A 12,265-nucleotide genomic window follows, 5' to 3' on the forward strand; every position below is an offset into this window, starting at 1 on the left:
AATAATTACATTTTATTTATTTTTTAATAAAAATAATAATCGTTTTATTACGTTGTTTTTGTAATCGTTGCAAGCCAAAATCGTGATCGAGATTAAAATAGGATTAATTGCACAGCCCTAATTTAAAACTAGAAGCTCAGTTAGTTGCTAGCCTCTGAACATCTGTCTGTTACCCGTGGTTTTTAACAGAAAAAGACTAATAATGCTAACGGGCCAGTTTTTTTTACAAAACAACGATATTTAATAAATGCAGAAATTAGCTACAAAATTACATTTGGTAGCATATGATGAATATTTAAAGAATTCCTACAATGTTTTATACTTTATAGTAAGAAACATTGAATAGAAAATTACAACAATAACAAAGATCTTTAAAATGAACTAAGCAGGACATTTCAAAGTTAAGAAATCGATCGATCGACATATACACAGTTACTAATATATATCTTGAATGCTGTTTTCTGATTTTGGCCAATTTCTCGGCCTAAAAGCAGATCCAAATGTTAAATGTTAAATGTTGATGTTCTTCACTCTCAGGCTGGAGTCATGTCCAAACTGAATATATTCCGCTCTCCACATAAAGTAACTATGCAGCTGCTGCTGGTGGTGTTTGGTCATGGTGCGGTGTGTGGAGGGAGATAGACCTGATCCTGATGGTTTTAGGTGACAGGCAGTCGCTGATGGGAAAATGATGGTGGATTTAATGGACCTTAGCACTGATTTTGTATGTTGAACCGTATTTACTACAGAAGACTTTACATCCCAATTCTTTAATTTATTAAATGTTTTGAATAGATTTTAGGGTGTATTATTTCTCCGGCAATCACCGTTTTCCATTGATTTGTCTTCAATACAAAAAACAGCAGTCAGTTCTTTGGAGTTTTGGCAAAAACAAATACAGATTTGATGTCCCAAGTTTACGAATTCCGCAGTTTGCTTTCCATGCAATACAGAAATGAATAGAAAACCAATGGCTGCCTGAAACAGTGGAAAAAATACATCTGAAAATCAGTACCTTGTATGAAGTTAAAGGGTTAAACATACAAAACATATCTGGTGTGGTCCTTGAGTTATCTGATTTAGGCTGATCCAGTTTAATATGTAATATTTAATGTATTTTTTTTATTAGAAAAACACTGAAGAAGACTCACAGGAGGATGAGAAACCAGGGGAAGAGAAGCCGAAACCGGTCAGTCAAATGTTTGCACACACACACACACACACACACACACACACACACACACACAGCTGATCAAATTTAGTCAAAAAAACGTCCCTCCTCACGCTCCTCCTCCAGACCTCCACCACATCCTCTTCATCGTCTCACCTCCCTTTAAATCCTGCCTGCCTGTGCTCCTGCTCCCCCACACTGTGTGTGTGACACTGTGTGTGTGTGTGTGTGTCCTTGTCAGGTCAAAAGCAACATGAACCAGCAAGAGAGAAAGGAAAGAAGTGAAACTCCAACGGTCCCACCCAGACCTTCTAAGGAGGTTTGTAAACTCAGTGGCTTTTGGTCCAAGGGCAAACATTCGTTATGATATCCTGTTTGCTACATTGTGCTCTCTCCACAGGAAATGAAGAGGACGTCCATATACTACGAAGGAAATGAGGACGATCAGGTAAACCACTTTCTTTCTGCTCCCACAGTTTGAATTTCATATATCTTTTAGAACGCAAGTTAAATCACTTTCTTCAATTATTTTATAACCAATAAGACCATCCAGTAAAGCAGGCAGCAAGCTTGAAGGTTACATATTGTGCTTTGAGTTCCTTCCTTGCTCTACAAAGAAAGAACAGTGTGTCACTCTCAGTTTTAAAAATATGTTGTCCTCTACATGACAACAAGGACATGATCTGCCAGATTGTCAGAGGAGGTATTTAAGGCTTCAGTGTTCAGGGAATAAATAATAACTCAACGAGATGAAGTTATTCCGCCGTAACAACCCACCTGCTTGGCTTTAGGCTTCTCTGCAGTAGATGTATTCTCATTTGAGTCTCCTGAGTGCTCAGTCTTTTCCTTATCCTGTCACAACACAATGCACATTACCACGTGATTAAACTCAAAACATGGCCGAGTGTATCGACGGACTGATAGTTATATATCTGATGAAGGATTAAGTGTGAGATGAAATGACCTGAGGTGAAAGGATTCTTCAGGAGCTTTGCTGCAGCTCCACCCTGACAGACAATTCAAAGCAGCTAGCAGTGTGTGTGTGTTTGGAGCTGAGCTGTGTCCTTCCTGTGTGGTAAGTAAACTATTCTGGTTTCATTTCAGGAACTGAATAAAACAGCTGTGAGACAAAAGCAGAAGAGCAGCTATCAGGTACCGACATGTACACAGAACAAGATATTGATATTGTTTGGGAGCAGAAAGATATCATCAGTGTTCTCAGTGTGCGGTTTGGAGCAAATCATAATCCAGTATGCAACTTGAATAAGTTTGAAGACTCACCTACAGTGGTTGACAGATGTTATGTCCTGTATGAAACTTGAAAAGATCAGATTCTCACTTCTACTTCTTCTTAGTGATTGTCGAAACTAAATAAAAAGATTTTTGATTTGAATAAGTTTGAAGAGAAAACCCCTAAAACATGACTGGAAACAAATAATTATTCTCAAACTGTTTCAAGTGACTCCTCCCTAACCCCGAACAGATGCAATACAATGTCATTTCTAGTCTTAAACTTTGGCTGTCAGCGGCCAGCAATAGTATTTGTTTTCATAAGCCTCTTTCAAACTAAACAAAACAAATATTTTTGCTGAAACCTCCTGTAAGTTAAATCAAATGTAATGAGTTTAATTTCCAGCAGAGCCAATCAGACGATGAAGGCCTCATGGATGGACCTGCAGGAGCCGGAGAGGGAGAAAGCAAAGCAGTGAGTTTATCTCTTCATCATCACACTGTTTTCATTCCTAATCCTTAGTCCTTAAGCTCAGAAACCTGTATTATGACCTGTAGTATGTACCGGATGTAATTGTGAGAATGTGTACTGAACTCCAGATTGCCGCTATATTCAGGGGAAGACAACAGAAAGTGTTTGCTGCAGGTGCCTTTTTGAAGTTCCAGTTCCTGCTTCCTTTTTATCTTTTCTTTTATGCAATGCAAATAACATCTGGCACCAGCTATTGTTAGCTTGCGGTTATCGTCAGTCACGAGGCAAAGTAATCCCAACCCTACAGTTTTCATTTCTCCTAAACCCAGCCTGATACAGTTCGCAAGAAACTTTGGGATCTTGCCAACTAGATTTTAAAATAAAGTTGTGCCTGTTTAAAAACCACACAAAGTTAAAAACGACTTTTAGACTTATAGCTGCGTGGAACAACCATGTTTAAATCAGAGCACTTAAGTGTGTGTGTGTGTGTGTGTGTGTGTGTGTGTGTGTGTGTGTGTGTGTGTGTGTGTGTGTGTGTGTGTGTGTGTGTGTGTGTGTGTGTGTGTGTGAACCGTAGCACACATTAGGTCTGCAGGCTGTGGTGAAATGTGGTTCTTCCAGTTGGTGCTCCTCATGTTACTTCACATCACTGGCTTTTTCTTTACAGGCCAAGGTGAAAAGACCAAGGCGCCATAATCCATTTACGCAGCGAGCTGGAGCAAAGGTCTTTATTTTTTAATTTGCTCTTCATATAAAGTCTATACTGCCATAAGGACTTCAATCTATACAATACATGGTACCACTTTACAGTAAGACTACCCTTATATAGGGTTTACGAATAGTTTGTAATTCATTTATTAATTAGGTTGTGAACACTTCATAAATCATTAGTAAGCTTTTATAAGACATGAGATAAACAGGGCGACTGTGACCGGTTGCTTGCCAAATAGTGAGCCCACATTTATCTTTACTGCTAAGCCTTATTAGAAATGGTAGTAACTCATTAATGTGTTTTACACTTTACAACAAGGCTCCCTTTTGGCAACTATACATGTTAGTAACTCGTAAATGAATGGTCATAAAGAGATGCCAAGAAACATCAAGATGGAAGGGGGGGGAGAATCAGCTCGGTGAACAACAGATACCAAGGATGCTGGCTGATGAAGAAGACAAAGTAAGCTAGGTAACCAATATAAGGCTTTCAATCAGGAGAGACAGTTTTGATCTGAGAATACATATTTATTGCCAGGAATGCACAAATGAATGTAATGGAATTTTGGTGATTAGGCCCCGTTGTGCGGGAGTATCATTCGGGAGGGGATAACCGATCCGACAAAACCCCCCGGGGTCTAGACGCTGGTGGTGGTGAATGGATGGTTGGGTTTCGGTCTGAAGGGGAGGGGCTTAGCTTGACCCTGGATTCAGAGGGACGGGAGGTGTAAAGGGGGCGAGGAGGGTTGTGTTGAGTCACCTGAAATGACAGCTGTCAGAGGGGGAGAGCAGATTTAAAAGGTTTAGCAGAGCGCTATGATAGGCTTGTGAGAATAGAGCGAATTGATTGGTTAAGCTGGGGAGTGACGCCCCCGATCACTTATTGAGAGGAGAGAGAGTAGTTACATCGGAATAGTAAATGGGTTAGTAAAGATGGTCTTCCTGGTTGAACTTGTTCTGGCTGAGCTTCATTAGTCATCTTGCCAAATAGTGAGCCTGTGTTGACGTTAGAACTGGTTTATAAATGGTTCTTAATGATAAATAAAGTGTTTACAACCTAATTAATAACCTAATTATAAACCCTTTATGAATCCTTTTATAAGGGTAGTCTTATTGTAAAGTGGTACCCAATAAACTATACTGAGTCCCTTACCTCAAATGTATTTTCACAAAGCTGATGTACTTTATCAAATTGAAAAAAGTTTTTTTAATTAGTACGTTTATCACCACCCTGTTGCTTTCCCCCTTGGTACTCATTTATTTCATTTTGAAGTTCACACTTCTTTTTTCTTTCTTCAGGCTCAGTCTGATGATGAAGGGCTCGATGGAGAAGATAATTCTTCATCCAAAGAGGAAACAAAAGATGAAGAGGGCAAAGAAAAAACTGAGGTGCTTTAATTAATGTCTTCAATGAAATGCTTTTTAACCCTTCGATGCCCTTAGAGTGACTGGACCCCACACTCTTCCATAAGTGGGTCAAAAAGGACCCGTATTAGAATAATAATGTGTTTTTATTTTTATGCCATTTTTGTTAAGAAAAATCACTTTTATAATATTTAGTATTATATTTTTGTTCACACTAGAAATATTTTATATTTAATTTTTCACTCTTTATAATTTTAGACATTTTTTTTACATTTAAAAAAAACAACATTTTGAACATATTGATGCAAAGATCTCAACTATTCTGAGACCCTCACAGTATTCCAGTCCCTTTTCAAAACTCGTCTCTTCTCCTCTTGTCTACTCATAGCCCACCCCCCAATCCATGCCGGTTTATCCACTTTGATAGTCCTATACCCCGCACCCTAACCTTCCCTTATATTGTAAAGCGATTTTGAGTCCTTGAAAAGCCCTATACAAATATAATGTATTATTATGATTATTATTAGAGGTGTCACTTGTGATGTAGTCTGTGTGGTCTACAGTGAATGTATTCCTGACAGCAACAGGTGATAAGAATCAAAGGTTCCCAGAGGATCCCATAGGAAATGCATGCGGGTCATTTTTGACCCACTTATGGAAGCTTGGGGTAGAAATACAAAAACTACAATTTCTTAAAATGTATAGAATGTAAATTTAAAATTTGAATGGCATGATATCCAAAACATGTTTTTTGAGGAATAGCTGGAATATGAAATGATACAATTTTTTAATTACAAAGATACTTCAAGAAAACCACCTCACCTCAAAAAAGACCCTCTTGTGCATCAAAGGGTTAAAAGAATAACAGTTCCTGGTTTGATTATTTTAACCATAGTTATCAGGAACAAATGTTACATTTTACTCCAAAATATTCCAGAATGTGATGATGTGCATCTTCCTCATGGTAACACTGAAACTATGATTTTTCTTTTTAGACCAAAGTCAAGAAACCGAAGAAACACAATCCGTTCATGCCAAGTGGAAAGGTAACAATCAATCACATGTTTCCTTACACGCGGATAATACATGTGTGTTTGAACAAAATGTAATTTAACTAAATCCTTCATTACAAATACTAACCTACCAAGCATAATGCTGCTGTATGAGCAGTTTCAAATATTAAGGACAACATTTTAGTCACAGCATCTGCATCCCTCTGTGTCTTCTTTAAGTCAGTGAATCTGTATACATCTGAACTGTGGAGACAATGTGTTTCTGTATGACAGCGCTTGTTATTCTATGATGATTGAGTTAATCATTGTTTGTTAAATGTCAAATTCATCAGAAGAAAAAAAGGTCGATGCCATTGGATGTTAAAGGTGGGGTAGGTAATTCACTTCAGAAACAATTTCATCTGTGGAAGCCGTAGTACTGTGAAAAGCACGACCAATCATCTTCCCCGGCCCGGCTAAAATAACTGGATGGCCTACCTGCCTGTCAGCCTTCCATCTGTGCACAAACTTATCTCGTGCCCTCATTGGTCATGTGCGCGTTCGTGTGTGTTGGAGGAGGGGCTCTGTAAGGAAGGGGCAGATTTTTTCCGGCTGTGTATTTTCAAATTCTAGCGCACTCGAGCTGGTTTCTCCATTCTTACCTACCCTACCTTTAACTCACAAATTCAATTGAAGCCGTAAAGAACATTTAAATAAAGTCTCCCCTTTGTCTAATAGACACAAAGCCATTACTTTAATTATTGCCATGGATGAAAATAGCATGAACACCATTCTCTTAATATATATTCTCTAAAAGGTTATTTTGATGCTGGTGGTGGAGAGCGTTGTCGGACACAAATCTCCACTCAATTATTTAATGTTTTTTTGGTGTATCTCTGTGGCTGCTAACTGAAAATGTACAGTCTTACCATGTTATGTTGTGAAGAGTAGTAAGTAAGCATAGGTAATAAGAAATCTCAAACATATGACCTTATTGGGTTTGTTAGTGTAGCTAGTTAATTATTTCAGCTCTGTAACTATTTTTAATTCCTCCAATAAGTTCGCTGCTTCTGAGAAAATAGTTTTGTAGCGGTTTGGACTGCATGGGAATTAATATCTGCCCAAAAGCAAAACTGTATATTGATATAAGAAATGCTGTAACTGTGTGTCTTGGGTGTGTTTTCATTTGTTTCAGGGCAAAGGCATTAGGAGGAACGCTCAGGACGGCGCTGTAGGCGAAGGAGAGGTAGTGAAAATGAACTTGATGACACATAAAACTGTTTGAAGTTTCCTAGTTCCTTTCTCTCCTTCAGTCTGCTCTCACATCACTTTTTAACCTCTTCCCTCCCTCTGTGTCAGAATATTTGTCCACCCAACTGACAATTTTCAGTCTTACTCATCGTGGTTCAGGATTACTAAAGATCTGCTCCAGTAACCCGACCCCTCCCTGAAAACAACCTCTGTCTTATGTTCGTCTCCAGGGTGTCCACTTAGCTCCCAACAGAGACAATTATAGTCAACGTGTGTTTCTTTTTCCACCCTCCACTCTCGACATGACGCCCACTTCCACGCAGTGTTTGTGCAGTTCCCTGGTATAGAAGGAGACGAGATGAGATTAGGTTGCCATGTGCCCAAACTGGTTTCTCTGCTATGCTTCCTTTTTCAAAGTTTCCGTGGGCGATTCTTTACTTCTGCAAAAGCAAGCTGTGCATTTAGAATTCCTTTTTCTATCACTTCCTCCTCTTTATCTGAGCACATACAGCATGAAAGGTCAAACCAAGGATATGAGACGCCTCATAAGTCGATATGAATTCATTATCTTTATGTTTCTCAGTCTTTCTGTCTCACTCGCACACTTCAGCCACACACTAAACCCTGACATGTTGTCTTTACTCCAAATGTTGTTGTTAATATATGAATTTAAAAAAGTAATATTTTTGTTGTTTCAGAATGGAAAAAGAACTTTATTCGACCAGCTGGAAGATTTACGTATTGACCCGTCACAGCCTGAAGACAGACAGGTTGGTTTCTGAAGCAAAATATGATCTCAACAGTTTGAATAGCAACCGTGAACATGCAAACTCATATAAATCTAATGGTGTGTTTCAGGACTTCCAGGGCCTTATGGATTGGTGGAACACCGTGGAGTGTAAGTAACAAATAAAGGAAGTGAATGCCGCCGCATCAAACCATTATATCTACGACAAAAGTGTTCTTCCAATTTTTTGGCAACAGTTTTAGAAATAACATTATCTATTTTAACATTATGCCCATGGGCAAGGGTGTAACTTTGGTTTGAGAAGTGGGGGGGACACAAAACAGGGGGTCCTCCGCAATGAAACATTTTCTCAATTTAATTCCATTTCTTGCCTTTCTACAAATATATTGGGGACTATAGTGTTAACAAATCCAAGAAAATGTGTAGTGTATATAATGAGTGTGCACACTTATCTAGTATCCTATCCATGTGAACGAGTTTTATTTGTGATGACTTCACATCCCCTAGGGGGGTCCGGGGGCATGCACCCCGGGAAGATTTTTTTCTTGAAATTGAAGTTTAATGCATCAATCTGGTGCACTTTGAGGGCAACATTAAGAGATTTATGGATAAAGCTCTCAACACTCATATGAAACAGAACTGTATATATTTCAATAATTAAAAAACCATTAGAATATGCTCACAACCAATAACAAATAATTGATATACTCCTTTCTCCATCTTTATCTTACCTAGTCTGCATTCTTTCTTTTTATTTATGCATATTTGACTAATCACTCCCCTTTCAAACTGTGTTTCTTATTTGTGTAATGACCTATAGTACACATTGGAAGGATTTCTTAACTTATTTTATATACAACTAATATTACATAGATGGAAATATTCGTTTACATAGATGACCAAACCATTTGAGACCCACTGAGATAACTTAGACTAAAGTTTACAATCTAAATCACTCAGAGTCCTTTACCTCCCTGAGCTGACGTTATCTCTCTCAGTCCCCACAGGAGAGGACTCTCCCTCTCCTTATTGTTGAAACAGCTTCTAATCTCTGTTAGCTCCGAGCTAGCACCAGATGCTAACAACAACCCNNNNGGGGGTCTGGGGGCATGCACCCCGGGAAGATTTTTTTCTTTAAATTGAAGTTGAATTCATCAATCTGGTCACTTTGAGAACAATAATAATAAACACATTTTAAAAGTGGGGGGGGGACACAAATGGGATTTTGAAAAGTGGGGGGACATGTCCCCCTGTTCCCAGTGGAAATACGTCCATGCCCATGGGACACAGAGCAAGGTCGGTTAAAAAGTGTTTTCTGTGTTTATTAATTTATATTGTGGCCGAATAGAAACTAACCCTGCAACCAGGTCCCAAAATCTGAACCCACAAGCATGGGCATTCACCTGCTTGCTATAACAGCAACCCTACTGGATACTGTTATAGCAGCAGGTTAATGCCCATGCTTGTGGAACTATAGAGAGGCGAAGTCCCTCCCTTTCCGGTGACCTCCATGGGACATTATTTCGGAAAAATTATGTATTGAAGTCAATGGAGAGAGAAAGATTATCTTTCGATCCCGTTTGAATTGTGCCATGAATTACACATATGATGTTTGTCAATCTTAAAAAATAATTTCCATGTCAAAAAAGTCACAGTTTGTCGTAAAACTGTTGAAATATAAGACTATGAAAAATACCCAACTAGAAACACTACAAATCCCAGAATCCCGGTCCCGCATGCTGGCTCTTACGGAACCGACTAACTCCCCTTGTGTGTATGTACAGCTCTCAACATGCCCAGACTTGGAGTGATTTTCACCTCTTTTAATACTTGTCGCCTCATTCTGAAAGAAAGAAGTGAAATGTGCCAACGTGACGGTTTTCTTGGTGTGTGGTGCGAGACGGGAGATGTAGTTCATTGAGCGGTTTTACACAAAAACATGTGTTACTTCACAGTTTTACGACACATTTTTATTTTTTTAACTTGCAAAACTATCTTTTTAAATTGACAAACATCATATGTGTAATTCGTGGCACAATTCAAACGGGATCATAAGATAAGTTTTCTCTCTCCATTGACTTCAATACATACTTTTTCCGAAATAAGGTCCCATGGAGCTCCCTCGGGAAGGGAGGGACTTCGGCTCTCTATATGCTCTGGATCTTTTGCTGGTCACATACTTTTGTCCGTTATTGAATATTGCACGATAAGTTAACTTAATTTTTTTTCTTTCTTACTTTTACCTCCTCAGCCTGGGAGGACACGCCTCAAGAGGAGGACATGACAGAAAAACAAGAGGCCAAGTAAGTGATGGCACAAATACATGTTTATATAATATTTCACTTCCTTGTCTTTGATCTGATGTTTTTTATTTCTGGTGGTATTAAGCCATGCAGATAGATTTAGTTTTGAGATATCTACATCTTTAATGTCTTCCCTGACTGACCCCAACATATGGAGATCATCATTTTGTTTTCACAGCTCGAAACACGGTCAAAAATATAAAAGAAAAAATACACAATTTCCCAAAAACAATACCCCCTTCCCCCCACATCTCAAAAAGCTTTTTATGTTTGTCTGACATCAACAATGTAGCAAGAAAATGTATTAGACACACCAGAAAAACCTTTTATACAGATTCTGTGTATTATTGAGAGCTGGATATCTCAAAACTTGGGGAACTAAAACCACTAGTATGTGAATGGAAGATCCACTAGGGGTTAGTTTTGAAATGAACTGTGACCTTGCTCTTTGTAATTCTAAATTGCTCGTCTCAGGGCGTTTGCTGTGACGGCGGACAAGGTGCAGAAGGGAATCCGCGTCTTCAACAAACTGTTCTCGGAGCGGGCTGAGAGCCTCTGGCAGCACGTCATCGACCTCAACAGCATCGCAGACGGCCTGGACAAGTTCAACAAGAACACAAAGATCGCCCAAATCACCGGCGGCTCCACCAGCGCCATCGGGGGCGTGGCCACCATCACCGGCCTCGCTCTGGCTCCGGTCACCTTCGGGGTCTCTCTGATTATTACGGCTGTAGGATTGGGTGTCGCTACGGCAGGCGGTCTGACATCAGCAGGCGCCGGCATCTCCAACCAGGTCAACAACTCCCAGGACCGCAAGAAGGTGGAGAAGATCGTGAATGATTATATGGAGAAGATGGTCGACCTCAACAAGTGCCTGAAGTTCATCAAGCAGGGAATCGAGAACATGAAGCGGTTTGACCTGATCAAGATGAAAGAACACGCCTACAACCGAGACTTCCCTGTGCTCAGCAAGAGTATTTATGAAGACGGCGCCATGGCAGGGAAGGCCATCCTCATCAGCGCTAACGAGATCATGCGTGTGGTGCAGATCGCCAACGTGGCGGGAAGCACCGCAGCGAGAGCGGTTCAGATCGCTAGTATGGCCACTGGTGTGCTCACTGGACTCTTTGTAGGCATGGACATCTACTTCATCGCCAAGGACTCCAAAGAACTGAAGAAAGGGGCCAAGTCCGAGTTTGCCGCCAAAATCAGGGAGGTGGCGACGCAGCTGCACGACGGCCTGGTGGAGCTGAACACGATACGAGAGGAGCTGCAGTGCACCGGGCCAACAAACGACGAAGGCACCGACACAGCCCCATTGGACAGTGGCAAGAAAGACGGCAAACATGACAGCTCAAGTGAGGATGAAATCGACCGCATCAAAAAAGCCATTAAAAAGGACTACGAGAACCGAGAATATGTTTGAAGGCCTGAAACTTTGTTCTATCATTAGGGGTTCAGATGCAAGCTTCAAACATTCTCAGTTTCCAAGTTCCCCTACAGAACATTACAAGTACTTTGAAGGTACCGGCTTAGCGTCTATTCTATGAGGTGGTTGGTGCACATTGCTTAAAACTGAAGAGTACAATCAAGCCTTTTTCCAATGAGGAAATACGTGTACGTGTGTGTGTGTGTGTGTGTGTGTGTGTGTGTGTTCTCTGGCTGTTGTGCCAAACTGCCAAGAAAATGGGAGTTTATGATATATCCGTGTCGTGGTAGTTCGTAGTGTCAGTGTATGGGGTTGTAGTGTTGTCTTTGCACATGTAGGTCATATATTACTCACACGTGTGAATAGATTCACTTAGGATTAGGTACACACTTGCTCAAAATAAACACTACTGAATGTAGGGGATCCCCCCCCCCCCCAGACCCGTACGTATTGTGTGTGTTGTGTGTTTGTTGTGTTGGTGTGTGTGTGTTGTGTGTGTGTGTGGTGTGGTGTGTGTGTGGTGTGTGTGGTGTGTGTCTTCTGGCGTTCTTGCCCCTCGGGCGCCGACGTGTGTGTGTGTGTGTGTGTGTTGT

At 40.3% G+C, this 12,265-nt stretch overlaps 1 protein-coding gene across 6 annotated transcripts in view; it reads left to right on the top strand.

Moving 5' to 3' along the window:
• The window catches only part of LOC104959365 (midasin-like), a 16,748-nt gene extending 4,819 nt beyond the window's left edge, over positions 1-11,929 (top strand). For 4 of the 6 annotated variants that reach the window (XM_010787248.1, XM_010787272.1, XM_010787278.1 and 1 more), the window contains 14 exons: positions 538-582; positions 1,130-1,189; positions 1,413-1,490; positions 1,572-1,619; positions 2,276-2,323; positions 2,808-2,876; positions 3,541-3,597; positions 4,884-4,973; positions 5,945-5,995; positions 7,137-7,187; positions 7,891-7,962; positions 8,051-8,090; positions 10,192-10,243; positions 10,718-11,929. In XM_010787248.1, coding sequence (XP_010785550.1) covers positions 538-582; positions 1,130-1,189; positions 1,413-1,490; positions 1,572-1,619; positions 2,276-2,323; positions 2,808-2,876; positions 3,541-3,597; positions 4,884-4,973; positions 5,945-5,995; positions 7,137-7,187; positions 7,891-7,962; positions 8,051-8,090; positions 10,192-10,243; positions 10,718-11,669 — 1,713 coding nt within the window. In that variant the 3' untranslated portion in view covers positions 11,670-11,929. The remainder of the gene's footprint in view (positions 1-537; positions 583-1,129; positions 1,190-1,412; positions 1,491-1,571; positions 1,620-2,275; positions 2,324-2,807; positions 2,877-3,540; positions 3,598-4,883; positions 4,974-5,944; positions 5,996-7,136; positions 7,188-7,890; positions 7,963-8,050; positions 8,091-10,191; positions 10,244-10,717) is intronic. The other 2 variants (XM_010787258.1, XM_010787264.1) reach the window with 2 other exon arrangements.
• Positions 11,930-12,265: the final 336 nt, after the last annotated feature.

This window comes from Notothenia coriiceps, unplaced genomic scaffold (genome assembly GCF_000735185.1).
Source record: "Notothenia coriiceps isolate Sejong01 unplaced genomic scaffold, NC01 NC01_scaffold00001128, whole genome shotgun sequence".
NCBI classification, from domain to species: Eukaryota; Metazoa; Chordata; class Actinopteri; order Perciformes; family Nototheniidae; genus Notothenia; species Notothenia coriiceps.